At 36.2% G+C, this 17,351-nt stretch overlaps 1 protein-coding gene across 1 annotated transcript in view; it reads left to right on the forward strand.

Moving 5' to 3' along the window:
- The window catches only part of LOC149236221 (mediator of RNA polymerase II transcription subunit), a 211,063-nt gene that overhangs the window by 66,350 nt on the left and 127,362 nt on the right, over positions 1–17,351 (forward strand). Inside the window, exon 2 of the mRNA XM_089372332.1 lies at positions 15,235–15,298. Within this exon, the coding sequence (XP_089228458.1) occupies positions 15,242–15,298 (57 nt within the window). The 5' untranslated portion in view covers positions 15,235–15,241. The remainder of the gene's footprint in view (positions 1–15,234; positions 15,299–17,351) is intronic.

Below are 17,351 nucleotides of genomic sequence, written 5' to 3' on the forward strand. Positions count from 1 at the left end.
CACATGCACACCAAATTGCTGCAAAGCATGCGTTGAGATACCTTCATGGGACCATCAATCTTGGATTCAGACATACTGTCGAAGACGTAAGATTACATGGGTACTTTGATGCTAATTAGGTTGTCAACTCTACTTCAGAAAAAACACATCTTGGCGCTGCTTCAGCTTAGGATTTGCCATGATATCTTGGATGAGCAGGAAGCAAAAGTTTGTAGCCCTTAGCATGATTGAAGTTGAGTACATTGCTACTAGCATGTCTAGCTGTGAGGTAATATGGCTGAGGAAGCTCTTTGGAGAGCTATTTGAGCATGACTTAGATACAACAATAATATACTATGACAATAAGAGTGAGATTCAACTTGCAAAAGATCTTGTGTTCCATGACAAGTCCAAACACATTGAGATCAAATATCACTATATCCAGGATATGGTGTAGAGAGGAGCAATGAGGCTCCATCATATTGTGACTGATGATCAGATGGCCGACATTCTTACCAAGCCTTTGTCAAAAGGGGAGTTCTTGGTTTTTAGAGAGTAGCTTGGACTGACGGACATGACCCTTCCTATAGAGGGTGGTCATGGATGATGAGCCTTGAATGTGCGAGATCCTTGTCATGTGTTGACAAGTGGATCTCCCCAAGTAGTGATGAGCCTTGGATGTGCGAGATCCTTGTCATGTGTTGAAAACTGGATCCCCCCAAGCAGTGATGAGCCTTGGATGTGCGAGATCCTTGTCATGTGTTGACAAGTGGATCCCCCCAAGCAGAGATGAGCCTTGGATTAGCGAGATCCTTTTCATGTGTTGACAAGTGGATCCCCCAAAGCAATGATGAACCTTGTCACGTGTTGACAAGTGGACCCCCCCAAGCAGAGATGAGCCTTGGATTAGCGAGATCCTTTTCATGTGTTGACAAGTGGATCCCCCAAAGTAATGATGAACCTTGGATGTGCGAGATCTTTGTCACGTGTTGACAAGTGGACCCCCCAAACCAAAGATGAGCCTTGGATGTGTGAGATCCTTGTCACATGTTGAAAAGTGGATCCCCCCAAGCAGAGATATGACTTGGTTGTGCGAGATCTTTGTCACTTGTTGACAAGTGGATCCTCCCAAGTAGAGATGAGACTTGGTTGTTTGAGATCCTTGTCAAGTGGGTTATCCACCTAAGTAGAGATGGTTGTGCGAGATCCTTGTCATGTGTTGGCAAGTGGCAACCCCCCAAGTGAATATAGGGTGATGGATGAATCTCTCCTTTGACGATTCTTCTTCATTAGAGTGAGACATGATTGTTCCAGATGATACATAACATAGATGAACAAAGATGAGAAGAGAAAGCAAAGATCTTTTTGTTGTCGAAAGGAATTCCTCCCTAGCTGAGAGGGAGTGTTGAAAATTTGACAACTCAGGGATGAATTTCTAAAAATAGAATGTCTGAAAATAGAATTTCTAAAAAATAGAATTCTAAAAATAGAAAGTCTCAAGTATGACTTTCCAAAAATAGTAAATCACCTTGCTTCAATTGGTAATCAAGTATTGTTGATGGAAATTCCCTTTTGATCATCAATCAATCCTAATAGTTCAATTTCGACTTAATCATCAGTACTATCATTAATATTATTACTATTATTATTCTTATGATACTATTATATTATTATCAAAAAGAAATTCAAGTAACTCAATCATAGCTCTCAATAATGTTCTCTTACACTCATTATTGGCATGACATATTCCTCTTACACTCTCATTAATGCTCTTACACTCTCTTACACCCATTAAAACATGTCATAAAAGATTCTCTTACACTCTCTTACACTCAATAAAAACATGTCATAAAAAGATTCCTCTTACACACTTTTTAATGCATATGTTACACTCTCCCTTAAAGGCATAAGTTACAAAGGCATGCATACCTCCTTAATGGCATGAGTTACATTTCCTAAATGGGCATGAGTTACACTTCTCTTGGTATGCAAATTATTCCTTCTTTATGGCATGGATTTGTTGCTTCTCCTATATATATGTGCCTCATCCTTTCTCCCCTCACTACTTGTGCATTGTGAAAGAAGAATTCAAACTTGAGAGAGAGTTGGAGAGAGTTGAAGAAGATTATGAGAGAGAGATTTGAAGAGTAAGAGTAGAACTTAGTGAGCCGAGGTTGATTCAGTGCTTCCGTGTTGATTCAGTTGAAGGGAAGGTTGATTCAGTGTGTGCATCTGCTACCGCTATCAGTGATTTTCATGCTACAACTTATTCATATTTGGGTGAACTTACCCATTCTCTTGATCTCTCATTGTACTCTGTATCTTTGTTGATCAATTGATTTCTAGTAGAAGAAGAATCTCATTGGGTTTTTCCCTTGTGGTTTTCCTTGGTCATTGGACCTAAATTCTCCATGTTTCATTTTGTTCTTCACTGTCTTCTATTGTGCATTTGATTTATGTTCCATCTACAATTGCTTATCTAATATCACCTCATAAAGAAGTTTTGTAACAAGTGATTGCTACAACATAGAACTTCAGATTTGCAACACCAGGATATGGAAATATGATAAACTAAAAGTTAAAACAATTATTTATATTACCTTTGTAATCATATTCATAAGTTGTTGAATCTCGATGTAAAGAGGGGTAATAGGTAAAAGTAATATTATTGGAGTAAGGGAGAGTGTTTGAGTATAAACACTCTAATTTTATAGTTTAATGTAATATAGTCACAATATGCTAAAGTGACTTCAATAAATAGTTCGTAATCATAAAGTGTTGTTAGTTAAGACTTAAGAGTAGTTAGGTGAGTTAGGTATTATAAGCCACTTCATGAATAACCATATGAGGAGATCTTGTGTCCATCGAGCTGTGGTCTAGTAGCAATTCTAGTGATTGTTTTGACAATGATGCAGGTTCAAAACTTGATGGCCACCCTCCCTCCATTTGTAAGAGTTCATTGTATGTGGCTATTGTTATTAATGTAGCCTTTGACTCTTGAGCAATTATTGAGAATACAAAATGTGTCATTATTTAGTTAAGTCTGGGAGGGTGGCATTCTACTTTTTCAAGTTTATTGTCCATCAAAAGGACGGGTTCTCACTGAAAAAATTTAAGGGGATGCCCCTTTGTATATAATGACTTCTTTGTTGATTATTTTCAAAGACGAATATGATCTTTTACCCTGATAATTACTTTGCAATGATTTCTTAATCAAGTAGTCTTATGTCACATAAATCATGAAGCAAGTATACATAGAAAATCTCAATAGTATTGTGACAATGATAGTAGGATCATAAAGAGACAACCAAGAACACAAAGAGATACAAATTTTCACTTGGGAAATCCAAACTTGAGAGAAAACCTAACAATCTTTTCTAGGAGAAATTCTTTAGTTCAATAAAGTTACAATATGATATTCATAAATCAAATTAGGTAAAACAAAACATAGGAATCCCACAGTTCAAACTTGGCTAGCATAGAAATTTGGTCAAACTGTGCAAAACATAGCTTGGTCAACTGCCTTAAAAATGCTGTCAAACTACCCATTACAGACTCGATCACAACCTCATAAAACTTGGTCAAACTAGCCTCAAAACACCTCGGTCAAAGCCTTAGAAAGCTCAGTCAAACTGATTTCAGAACAACTCAGTCAAAGCCTCAGAAAACTCGGTTAATCTGACCTCATAACAACTCAGTGAAAGCCTTAGAAAACTCGGTCAAACTGACCTTAGAACAACTTGGTCAAAGCCTCAGAAAATTTGGTCTTGCTCAGGAAACTCGACCTCTTCCTTTGTCCTCTTCGCATGTGAGAGAGAGAGAAATGTTTTGTTGTGAGTGAGTCCAAAATGAGGAGGTTGAGTATCTTTATATAGTGTTTGTAGGAGCCCCAAGCGATGTGTCCTTTACCTCGGCCCGATCTATACTTTGGGGCCAACTTGAGCAATAAAATTCGAATTTTAAATTTTAATTTCCCTCCTTTTCATGGGCCGACTTGTAACTGGGGAATATCAACTGCAACTACCCAAAAATTAACACTCCCTCTTAGCTAGGGAGGTATTCACCTTGACTTCCTCAACTCTCCTCTTTGTTGAACAATTTCTTTATCCCAAGAAAAGATTGAATGAGCTCATTATGTTAATGTATCCATCTGCTTCATGTTCTATCTTAGAACCCTGTGGAAGCATCGTGCATCAACATCATGCAAAGGATCTAGTTACCGACTAGTCAAATATCCATTGCAAATTGATCTAGTCACCCACTAGCCAAATACCTTTTGGTGATATGGTCAGGTACCCCCTAACTGGAGTAAACACAAGGTTAGTCCTGGTTCACTAACTATCCAAGTCGTCACTTGGAACGAGGTTAGTATCCTTGACCAATGGTGAAACCTTGGGCCAATTTACCATTCCTTCATGTCGTCTCATGATACTTGAATGGTAAAACACTTGCCTAATGTTATGGGGCACTCACTCTACCCACTAGCCAAGTAGCCCTTGGCAATATGGTGTTGAGTCTTGAAAATGTCATTCATTTCCATTACACTTTCACTATTATGTCCATTATATCACCTCCATTTCACTACTATGTCACCACATTCATCCCACTTTCATTATCATTGGGCCACATTTATGTTTTTCCAATCTTTATTAATTCTTAGCCTTTTTAAGTGAATTTGTGGTTAAAAATTAGAAAATAATGTGCATATGCTTATACCTAACAAGTGGGTTGAGATTGTTGACATGTGTAGGTCAAAATGAGATTTCTAGAAGATCCTTATGTGGCACTCTAAGGCCAAATTCAAATTTGAGTGGAAAGAATCATGGGATCATGAGGATATGTGTCACATCTCCTAATTGTATTGAAACTCTAAGAAGACGTGTCTTATCAGTTCCTATTTTGATTAGGACTTTAGAGGTAGAGGGAGAGATTCATGGACTCTCATTAATAAGATGGTTTCTCATCTTTTTGTATAAATAGGAGATCTCTCTCCTTCATTTGTTAGTCTTAGCTTGTTAGTTCTTAAGCTTGTTAACTTGTGAGATGGCTTTGGAAAGCTTTGGAGAGCTTTGTTGTACTTTGTAATTTGAAGAATTTGAATAAAGCTTTGATGTTCTCAACATGGAAGGAGATGTGAAGTAGATGAGCATATTAGAATGTAAGGTAGAGTAGATTTCATTTTGTAATTTTGCTTTTATTTCATTATGTCATTTGATTGCTTTCAAGTTTGATAGATTAGATTTTCTATTCATGCAATTTTAATTCATGTAAGTGTGTTCAACCGGTTGATTGTAGATTAATTTTTCTTTACATGTTTTTGCATTAACTAGTGACATGAGATTAACCTCTCTGCTGACTTTGCTTTTCTTAGTTTTTTTTTAATTTCAGTTCTGTTTTGATTTCAGTCTTTTTTACTTGCTTTGTTAGTTAGTTTAGAAATCAACTTGCTCATGTCATTGATGATTACCTCCGAAAGTCATAGCTACACTAACTGGTGAGGGATCAGATTATGAATGTTGTGAATTGATTTTAGTTTTACTTTTCTGCAAGTAGATATCAGATTGCTCATGTAATTGACGATTATCTCCGAAAGCCATAGCTAAATTAACTGGTGAGGAATCAGATTATGAATGTTATGATTTGATTTTAGTTTTACTTTTTTGCAATTAGATATTAAATTGCTCATATCATTGACGGTTACCTCCGAAAGCCATAGCTAGACTACTGGCGAGGGATCGAATTATGAATGTGTAATTTGATTTTAGTTTTACTTTTTTGCAATTAGATATTAAATTGCTCATATCATTGACAGTTACCTCCGAAAGCCATAGCGAGACTACTGGCGAGGAATCGAATTATGAATGTGTAATTTGATTTTAGTTTTACTTTTCTGCAATTAGATATTAAATTGCTCATATCATTGTCGGTTACCTCCGAAAGCCATAGCTGGACTACTGGCGAGGGATCGAATTATGAATGTGTAATTTGATTTTAGTTTTACTTTCCTTGCAATTTTTAATTTTTTTGAGTGCAGTGGCTTAAATATTTTTCTTTCTTTGAGTAGCTTAAATCACTTTTCTGTATTTAGACAGCAGCAGAGATAATAGTTTCATGATCAGTGGTTTATTATTTACTTCTTTTAAGTAGCAGCACATTTTCCATTCTTGTTCAAGCATTACTTTCATCACTAGTACATTCTAAGACCTTCTGAAATGTTAAGTTCTGGAAATCATTATAGAGGACATAATTGCCTTAAAATCTGTATCCATACTTGCCTTCTAGAGACTTAGGAATAGGATTTCCATTTGCATTAGACACTTTAGGAGATTAACAAGAACAAAACCCCAAAACAAAACAAAAACTATAAAACAACGAAGTAAGAAAAAGGTTAACTAAGCACATATGGTGCACCACACTTCATCAGTTTACGATACCCGGATTGATAATTTATGTAGAACAATTTAAGATGTTAAATTGACTAGACATTTTGGCGCCGTTGTTGGGGAAGTGTAATTAGGAGACCTTATTTCTTACATCTAAAAAAAAAATTAATAATTTTTGAGTATGCTCTCCTCCTGCACTTTGTGTGATCTGGAGGATCAGAAAAAGGATTGTTATGTAATTTTTTTTTAATAATTCTTGAGTATGCTCTCCTCCTGCACTTTGTGTGATCTAGAGGATCAGAAAAAGAATTGTTATGTAAAACAAAAAAAAAAGGAGACAAAATAAACTTCATCATTTCAATTGATTCAAAATAATAATAATAATAATAATAATAATAAATAAAAAAATAATGAAACCCAACTGCTTTAATAGGTTCAACTGTCCAAGATTGACTGGTTATGGTTTGTAGTGGTCCTCAAAACACTGTATCCTGTTTTAATAAGATTTTGCAACTTAGCTGCGGAATGTAGCCTGATTCCACAGTTGATTTCAAGGTTTAGCATGTTACAGGCGTCCAATGAAGAAACCGACCATATGGGCATCTCTAGAATTGTCCCGACATGGATCCTATCCTAGTCACCCAGCTCAGATCGATAAAAAACCAGCCTAAGACCTCAGTCAAAGTCTTGTTTTTAGCATATTTTCCTTGAAGCCTTTGCTGCCTGAAATTGAAAATCATTAATCCTTCTTATAAAAATTTACAATTTCAGAGAAAAAAAGAAAAACAATCTATGGCTATCTTCAATCCTAGCTTTCACTGTGGCCTCAGTAGAAAATCTGCATTCCTGCTTGAGCTTTGGTCTTGAAACAAACCTGCAAAAACATTTAAAAAATCAAAAGTGCAAATTCAACATATCAAATTGCATGGACTGTTGTAAAGAAAATAAGATGAGGCCAATTGAAAAAAAAAAAAAAACCCCTTGTGTGGCTTTCAAAAGAGTGTATGTGGCATCCAATTTATGTGGAATTTTTTTTGAAACCTCCCAATGTCAAAATCTGAAAAATCTGCATACACATTGATTTGATGTTTTGGCCTCTTCATGATTTCGTTTCAGTGCATCCTCAGCCCTTTGTAAGCAATCCATTTGCATTCATTTGGACTATGCATCTTACTCATATAGGAATCTTTTGGTTTTGGAAAGTTTTTGGAAAGCCAACATAGGAAATTTCTCGATAATAATAAAATCTGAAACCTATGGATGGCCTACATAAACTGTGCAAATGGATTAAAAACAAAGGCTTAAGGCGTGTCGCGGTCACCAATACTCCTAGAAAAAATGCTGAGTTCATGATCTCTATTGAAGGCCTCATAGATTTCTTTGAGTTTTGCTTATTGGCAATTCGCTCACCACATTTGCTGTTGATTGCATCTGAAAATAATCTTTCTTTGAAATCGATTTTACAGAGAATTCCACTTCACGAATTTCATTTATATCCCTGAGGCTAAAACCAAATTATGTGTTTCAACATTGTGCATACTACCGCTGGAAAATAAAGATGTATCGTTCTACCTCTGAATTCGAAAATTTTACAGCTGAATTCAACAAATTCATAAAATGTAGAACAGTAAAAACATTAACTCAAAAAAACATAAATAGAGAAAAACGTCAAACTTTGAGAGCACGATTTGGCCAAACGGAGGCGAATTTGAAAAAACTAAAACATGGGTTTTTTCGCTAGTAGGGTCAATTAGATAACCCAGAAACGGTTTTTAGAAATTCGTGGCGGTTTGGGAGATATCCTTGGTTCTTTGGAGCGCATTTTTGCCTACCGCGTGAAAAAAAACGGAATTTCAATTGATGAACTGATAGTTTGATGTTTGATTTAATTCGACTGTCTGGGGTAGGGGATTCCAATTTGGGTATCAACTGTGCGGTGGCATTCAACTCCTGGTTACACGCCTCCCGTCCTTAATGAAATCATACTTCATCACACGCCTGTTGACAGCAATCCCAATTGAAGACGGCTCTGTTTAGTGAGTAACTCCATTACGTGAACCGATTGGATACGGCTCTTCACAACCGATTGATAGACGTGGCATGGAGCTTTTTAGCATTTAATTTTGACTTTAATGTATAACGACACTTCTCCAAGCACCCATCTAACAGCTATTCCTATGACTCGGCGTTTTACTTGCTAAAATATTGACATAGGTGTTGATACTCATGGATTTTGTCTCCATTGACAAATGTACGTGTTTAACTTTATTGTGACGTGCTTGGCAGTCTGACCATACTTTCAGCCAAAAACTCTGCAATAAAACAACCTCTGTCAACCTGTAATCCCATGAAAAGCGTCGATCAAGCTCATCTTTATCAAACTGCGCTTACAGCGAGGGTGGATTATATGCTCTGGTTTTAAGTAATTTGAGTAAATCAATAATTAGCATATGGTTGAATCCAGTTTCTAGAATTCCTTTAATCAGTGGCCTTGAGAACTATGCCTTGGTACCAATTGATCTTGCTACTGATCATACAAAAATTGGAGGATTGCGTGCTGAATTTCAAAACTGATGGTTGACTGTCTTTTAGCTACGGAATGCAGCCACTTTCATTTGATCCAATTCGATGAAAAAGACTCCGGTCAAAGGGAAGTCAAGTTGTGTGTTATCACTAAGTCGCCACACTGAGTCGCCACACTAAGTCGCTGCATGTCAAGAAAAAATAATAATTTTGAATCAATGAAATGAATAAGTTATTTGCTCACTTTTCTGAAGGTATTGATTAATTTTGGACTGATGATGAAAGATGAATGGCTAACTTTTTATTCAAGATTTTTAGCTACAGAAACTGTGCACATTCTGCAGCTAAAGTCCAATTACGCAGCTGTTCTCTAATTCCGCAGCCATAAAAACCTCATTGTTCAAATCAGCCTATCTTTCTCATACAAAATCATATTTTGATGATTTAAGTACCGTTGGAAAGATCTCAACAAGATCTACACAATGAGAAATCCATCATTAGAGTTTGAAATGGCAAATAATGAAATAAATTGCTGAAAAGAAGCAACATTCAACTTGGGGCACCAATTCCAAAGCAGGTATAAATTCTTTTGATTTTTCCTTTGAAGACTTGTTTCATTAATACAAATTCTTAGTTTTGTGTGTAAATATCATAATTAGAGAGATTGATCACCTCTCTCCTTTGATAACCTTACATTCCATTGCAGAAGAAGTATTAGTTTTTTTTGCAGGTTCCAGGAGGAAGGACAAATGACTACAAGAGAATGGTGTCTCTCTAAGAGACCAATTTGTTTCATAAGAGGATGATCAACAACAAAGAGGAAATGTGCTGATGCAAAATCAGATCCAGACACTTGAAAAACTTTCAGATATTATTGTCTCCATCACATCCATACTTCATAATAAACCATTCACCTCATTTCACTCCATATTTTCCATTTTCATTCACATACACTTTCCATCTCTTTTTGTCCATTCATAACCCACAAATAAAAACAAGAGGCTCATTCACATGCTTATTTCCCATTTCCATTCCTACTCTCCATTGCCATCTTCCATTTCTTGTCATTTTCATTTCGCAAATAAGCCCCGCTTCAATGCAAATTATTGCGTCTATAGTCTTTTGAGTCTAAGTTCCTTGTAAAGACACCTTGAGGCTTGCATGCGTTAATGGCAAGTTCTCATGTTGATAAACAATGGGAATACATTAATGTCCATTGTTCGTCAGATCTTCTAGGTGACTCGACATTGGAAAAATCATTCATACCTAGCAAGATGTGTTTGGGCATCTTGACTCTAATTGTCATCAATGGTGAGAGTTCTCTTGTTGACTAGTGGCACCATTAATGGCCACTAAGTCAACAATTTCCTACTATGTTTGACATCAGAACATCTTTTCACATAATAAGAATTGTGCCAATGAGTTTTTAAGACATGAAGACTATTATTTTCAACATTTTGGAGCAGATTCAACAAGTTTTAGTAGAAGCAATAAAAAGTCATCTTATCTCTTCATCCATGACTCCTCTTGTTCAGCCACTTGAAGAAGAATATGATAAGAATTTTGCAGCCACCACACATACAACTCATCCATTCCAAAGGGTAAGTTAAGGTACTTCATTTTCTAACTTTTGACCATAGAATTCCATAAAAAGCTAGAATGATAATTGTTGGAAAAACATTTCTCTTCTTCATTTCATAAAATTGTCAATACCATTAGTTGGGGGGGGGGGAATACATTCATCTTCATATCTTGCCATGTCCATATCATACTCAGGAGCCCACATACTTCCAACATATATTAACTATTACATTGTTATTATGAGCATACAATGGCTTTTCAAAAAGTGCTTAAAGGATAAATTGGATACAAACAAAATCATGGTTGTCACACAAGAACTAACCATCATGCAATCCAATAAAGATATATTTTGCAACAATAATCAAAATATCATTATGCAAAGTTCAAAGATTAAAAAAAAAAAAAAATTGGTTGTAACACAAGAACCAACCATGTTGCAATTCAAGTAAAACACTTTGCAAAAATATGAAGTTATCAAATGATATCATGCAAAGTTAAGCTAAAGCTCAAGGATCAAAAGAGTTAATGTAATATATATTGCATGAGGACATGCAATAACTTCAGTTGGGGGGTATGTTGAGTCTTGAAAATGTCATTCATTTCCATTACACTTTCACTATTATGTCCATTATATCACTTCCATTTCACTACTATGTCACCACATTCATCCCACTTTCATTATCATTGGGCCACATTTATGTTTTTCCAATCTTTATTAATTCTTAGCCTTTTTAAGTGAATTTGTGGTTAAAAATTAGAAAATAATGTGCATATGCTTATACCTAACAAGTGGGTTGAGATTGTTGACATGTGTAGGTCAAAAGGAGACTTCTAGAAGACCCTTATGTGGCACTCTAAGGCCAAATTCGAATTTGAGTGGAAAGAATCATGGGATCATGAGGATATGTGTCACATCTCCTAATTGTATTGAAACTCTAAGAAGACATGTGTCTTATTAGTGCCTATTTTGATTAGAACTCTAGAGGTAGAGGGAGAGATTCATGGACTCTCATTAATGAGATGGCTTTTCATTTTTTTGTATAAATAGGAGATCTCTCTCCTTCATTTGTTAGTCTTAGCTTGTTAGTTCCTAAGCTTGTTAGCTTGTGAGATGGCTTTGGAAAGCTTTGGAGAGCTTTGTTGTACTTTGTAATTTTGAAGAATTTAAATAAAGCTTTGATGTTCTCAACATGGAAGGAGATGTGAAGTAGATGTCATGGAGCATATTAGAATATAAGGTAGAGTAGATTTCATTTTGTAATGTTGCTTTGATTTCATTATGTCATTTGATTACTTACAAGTTTGATAGATTAGATTTTCCATTCATGCAATTTTAATTCATGTAAGTGTGTTCAACTGGTTGATTGTAGATTAATTTTTCTTTACATATTTTTGCATTAACTAGTGAGATGAGATTAACCTCTCTGCTGACTTTGCTTTTCTTAGTTTTTTTTAATTCCAGTTTTGTTTTGATTTCAGTCTTCTTTACTTGCTTTGTTAGTTAGTTTAGAAATCAACTTGCTCATGTCATTGATGATTACCTCCGAAAGCCATAGCTAGACTAACTGGCGAGGGATCAGATTATGAATGTTGTGAATTGATTTTAGTTTTACTTTTCTGCAAGTAGATATCAGATTGCTCATGTCATTGATGATTATCTCCGAAAGCCATAGCTAGACTAACTGGCGAGGAATCAGATTATGAATGTTGTGATTTGATTTTAGTTTTACTTTTCTGCAATTAGATATTAAATTGCTCATATCATTGATGGTTACCTCCGAAAGCCATAGCTAGATTACTGGCGAGGGATCGAATTATGAATGTGTAATTTGATTTTAGTTTTATTTTTCTGCAGTTAGATATTAAATTGCTCATATCATTGACGGTTACCTCCGAAAGCCATAGCTACACTACTGGCGAGGGATCGAATTATGAATGTGTAATTTGATTTTACTTTTACTTTTCTGCAATTAGATATTAAATTGTTCATATCATTGTCGGTTACCTCCGAAAGCCATAGCTGGACTACCGGCGAGGGATCGAATTATGAATGTGTCATTTGATTTTAGTTTTACTTTCCTTGCAATTTTTAATTTCTTTGAGTGCAGTAGCTTAAATCATTTTTCTTTCTTTGAGTAGCTTAAATAACTTTTCTGTATTTAGACAACAACAAAGATAATAGTTTCATGATCAGTAGTTCATTATTTACTTGTTTTAAATAGCAGCACATTTTCCATTCTTGTTCAAGCATTATTGTCATCACTAGTACATTCTAAGACCTTCTGAAGTGTTAAGTTTTGGAAATCATTATAGAGGACATAATTGCCTTAAAATCTGTATCCATACTTGCCTTCTAGAGACTTAGGAATAGGATTTCCATTTGCATTAGACACTTTAGGAGATCAACAAGAACAAAACCCCCAAACAAAACAAAAACTATAAAACAACGAAGTAAGAAAAAGGTTAACTAAGCACATATGGTGCACCACACTTTATCAGTTTACGATACCCGGATTGATAATTTATGTAGAGCAATTTAAGACGTTAAATTGACTAGACATATGGTCAGAACCTTATGACCGAAGGAGCACTCCAAGCCCTAATGCTCTTTGGCCAATCTCCCTAGCCACAATACATGGCTCTCGGTCAATACCCTTGACATCAGGAGAATATCTACCCATTGATGCTACAACATCAACACTTCCTCTAACCAAGGGAAGCATTCTCAACCACTTCAAGCTTGTTCTTGAAGTAAACAAACTTCATCCTAGGATAGAGGATTTGTGAGAATGTCAACAACCTGCTTGTCTGTAGAAATGTACTAGAGCCATACTGCTCCCTTCTGTACCATGTCTTGGTACTTGATCTCAATGTGCTTTGACCTGTCATCATGGTTGTCTCCAACACCTGATCAAACAATCCTACGAGTAGCTTCCAAAGCCACACTGCTTCACAACTCGCCAAACTAGCTGCAATATGCTTAGCCTCTGCATCGCTAAGTGCAACAGATGTCCGCTTCCTACTCATCCGGGATATTATAGCAGAACCCAAAGTGAAGCAACATCCTGATGTGCTCTTCCTATATTCTACACTCTCTGCCAAATTTGGATTTGCGTCCTGCAGCTATACTTCAACATTTGATACATACCTCAATCCATATCCAAACATACCATGTCAGTACCTCAACACATGTGGTGCATCATGCCTTGGCTCAACGATAAGTTAATCGACTTTCTTCACTAGATCCATCACCACAACTGCTTTGTGGTCACCCTCACTGGGTGCTCCCTCTGAAACAAATCCTGTTGTGGCAACCCTGGCTGCCCCCTCTGCGATTGCTGCTTCCTAGTCACTGAAGCATATCTGCTGTCTGACATGGTCCACTATCCAGTCATAGAAGGCATATTGCTCTTAGAGACCTCCCATCTCTGCGCATCTAGTCTGACAATTTCATGACATCCACTTGGAAGAATGGTTCTTCGTCTTTCACTGATTGCCTGTACATCATGGGATCCACCAAATCTGAATTAGAGCCTCTCAACTTCTTGAAATTGGTCACCATGGGAGTGTCCATGGATTTGCAGTCCATCATCCCAAATCTTTGAAGAATCTCAATAGTATACTTTATCGTGGATCTTTGCTTTCTCTTGTTGCCTCAATCAAATGGGACAACTAGTATGAGGTGATCCTCTTGAGGGTCTCCATTCTTGATGACACATGGAGAGATTGAGATTTGTGTTTGAGCACTTCACTCAGGAAGATTGCAAGGTATTTCTGGTTAGGATGGTGAAAAATAGTGGAATGGAATCTCCCAGTCCTGAAAATATGTATTTTAATGAGTTCTTAAAAGTTTTGGAAGAGAAAATAACAAGTGAAGAAGAAATTGCTAGAAGAGATACTAAGTTTAATCAACTTTAATTGTTGAGATAAATGCCACTAAAATCCTTTTGGTCATTCTTCTTGCAATGAATTTAAGATTATTCTTTTATAATAAATGCATTCACACTTAACCTTTTTGACCGTACCTAAAATGTTCTTAATATCATATTACAATATTTTCATCTATCTTTATCTTAGGTTTCTCTTGTACTTGATAACCATGATACATTGACAATAGAAATGATGAAATTCAGATGTATAGGTTTCCAACATTGTCTTGTATAAAGCAGTTATGTTCAGTAGTTGGAATTACTTGTAAATAAATGGTAATGTGTTCTATGCTTTGCACAAAAGTAGATAATTTAGCAATAAGGGAATGATCAAATCAGAGAGATTCGCTCTTCATAGCGTGCAAATTTATGAAATGAATTCAAAACTTGTACATTGTTTTGAAAACAGTGATACAATGGCAAGGATATGTTTCAGTATGATGTATACAAATAATTCAAAGAACTATTATGATCAGAATTCACACATTTTCCTAAAGTAAACTTTGTACTCTTATGGGCCTGTCTTTCAAGAATTATGATTGAAGTCAATGGAAAGATGGCTCTCTGAATTCTAGTATTAAAGATGAAATCGATACTCATAAAAGGAGGTTAAAGTCTTTTGTAAATCACGTGAGACTATCTTAGTAGTTTTGTTTGTCAAGTTTCTTTGGAAGGTTTAGGATTACTTTTATCAATTTCTAGAAACTGCTCTTTTCAAAGAAAAAGGGAATGGATTTTTCTCTGCTTTCCGAATCTGCCTGTTCAACTACGTCATATGTTGACTTTTCTTTTTAGAGTTTTCTCTTAAAATTTTCGTTTTTATCTCCTTTTGTGTCCAGGTATATCATGAAGCCCAAAGTAGAAGCCAAGGAGTGCATAGTGCAAGGAATCATAGAGACACAGGTTGATTTCCTATATTTTAATTGATTTCTGATATACATATTAATAAATTCATTATCATTTTATTGTTTTCATTCTATTGTCCCGTTGGTTGCAGTGTTCTTCATTTAAGTTTTTGTTCCACCTCATTTGATTTGGTTTCTTCCAAGCTAAGGAAGATATGGGTTTTGGGGGAATTACTTACTTTTGATCACTACAGGGTATGAATGTTGCCATCATAGAGGTTCATTTTCGGTCATTACAGGAACAAAGAACTTGAGGTGCTTGGCACTTTCAGAGTTCTTGCAAGGTAGGTTTTGATGACATTGTTCTCTAGCTTGTGGTTGTTCCTATATAATAGTTTCCACAGTACAACAGTTTGGTCAAATATTGCATAGCCATAATGAAGAATTATACACTTTTAGTTCAGTAGAGAAGCCATGCCAGGGTTCATTTCTATATTTATCAGGTTACTGAATATTTATAGCGTTATAGTAGACCAATGAAGACACATCTCAATATCAAGGAGGTGATGATCTAGTAGGTGTGCCTAGCATGAGTTGATGGGATAGAAACAGTTGAGCAGAAACAACTCTTCCCTTTTTGTGGTCGATGTGTCTAACAAGGAGTCTATTTGTTCTAGCAGAGAGCCCTTCTTATCATGGTTGATATTTTAGGTTTTGGGATCGTTATTAGATAGATCTCTTGGGATTAGAAAGCTTTGTTGTAATCTGGATAGCATGTGATCCCATGTTTCTATCCTTTCCTCAGCTTAGTGGAAACTCTCTTATGATAAAATAGTTGGTTGATTGGTTGGAGAGCAACATTTGATCAATTTTCTGTACATATTTCCTTATAGATGTTTGATGTAAACTTATTTGGTGATGGACCATTATTGACTTACTTTTGAGTTCATGTGGTTCTGATCCAAATTTGTTAATTTTAGGTATGTTCTATGCTTAGAGCAATTTATTTCAATTTTCACAGTTAGCTCAATACCTTTTCTAGATTAGCAATCACATCAGCATAATAGTAAATTGCAGATAGAACATAAACATGAATTGCAGAAGACAAGCCAAGACAAGAGGACACAAGATGTGGCGCTAACCAGGGACAAACCCCAATGTGGGAAAACCCTTGATCAATTCTTCTTATATGTTATTCAATAGTTCAGCAGAGACAGAAGTCAACATAGAAGTCAACACTTTGACTTATCTAAATACGAGCAGAGATCATCTCTAAGATGATGATACATGAGGTAGCTGGACTCAGTTGAAGACATGTTGCTTCAACTAATTCTCCAAGGTGACTCCATCACCAAGTTGAGCCTATCACTGCGCTGCACCATGCTACACCATCATACCATGTCCAGCATCACTAAGCTACACCATACTGCACCATCACTATGTCCAACATCACTGAGCTACACCATGCTGCACCATCACTATGTCCAGCATCACTGAGCTACACCATGCTGCACCATACATCTTGTACCCATCGCTGCTACTGTGTGCACTATTCTGCACTATGCATCCTATAGTCATATACTATGTTGTCTATAATGTTACAACATTCATCATAAGACCAAGGTGACTAGCTATAGTGCTATGGCTTGCGGCCCAGCACATAGCACTGCCAATGTCTTCTCCTCTATGACAGCGTTAGAGAGACAACAATAGGTTTCCGTTAAGACATCGATTTGATCTATCATTCATGACTGTGTTTCAATCAAAACAACAATTAGAGCATCCTTATTTGGAACAACATTAAGGATAGCTGAAGGTGTGGCTTCTTTATCTCAATGTTTAAGTGTGAGAGCATTCCTTCCATGACAGCGATGGTATACCTTTCATGACTGTGTGTAGGATGATGGTTTTTCCTTTCATGATAGCAAGGGCATTCCATGTGTAGAACACTCTTCTAAGACAACGTTTAGGTGACATCTCCACTAGTCAGCGTAGCAACTAAGTTTAGGGCATCTCCTCTCCCTTAGTCCTACGACTAGGGTTCCTGCCTTTATCTCGATGGCTGTGTATTTAGGGCATCTCCATAACTGTGGTTAGGGTTACCCTTGGGA

The sequence above is a fragment of the Pinus tabuliformis genome, chromosome 8 (assembly GCF_031772625.1).
Source record: "Pinus tabuliformis cultivar Carrire ecotype Pingquan chromosome 8, CPIR1, whole genome shotgun sequence".
Classification (NCBI taxonomy): Eukaryota; Viridiplantae; Streptophyta; class Pinopsida; order Pinales; family Pinaceae; genus Pinus; species Pinus tabuliformis.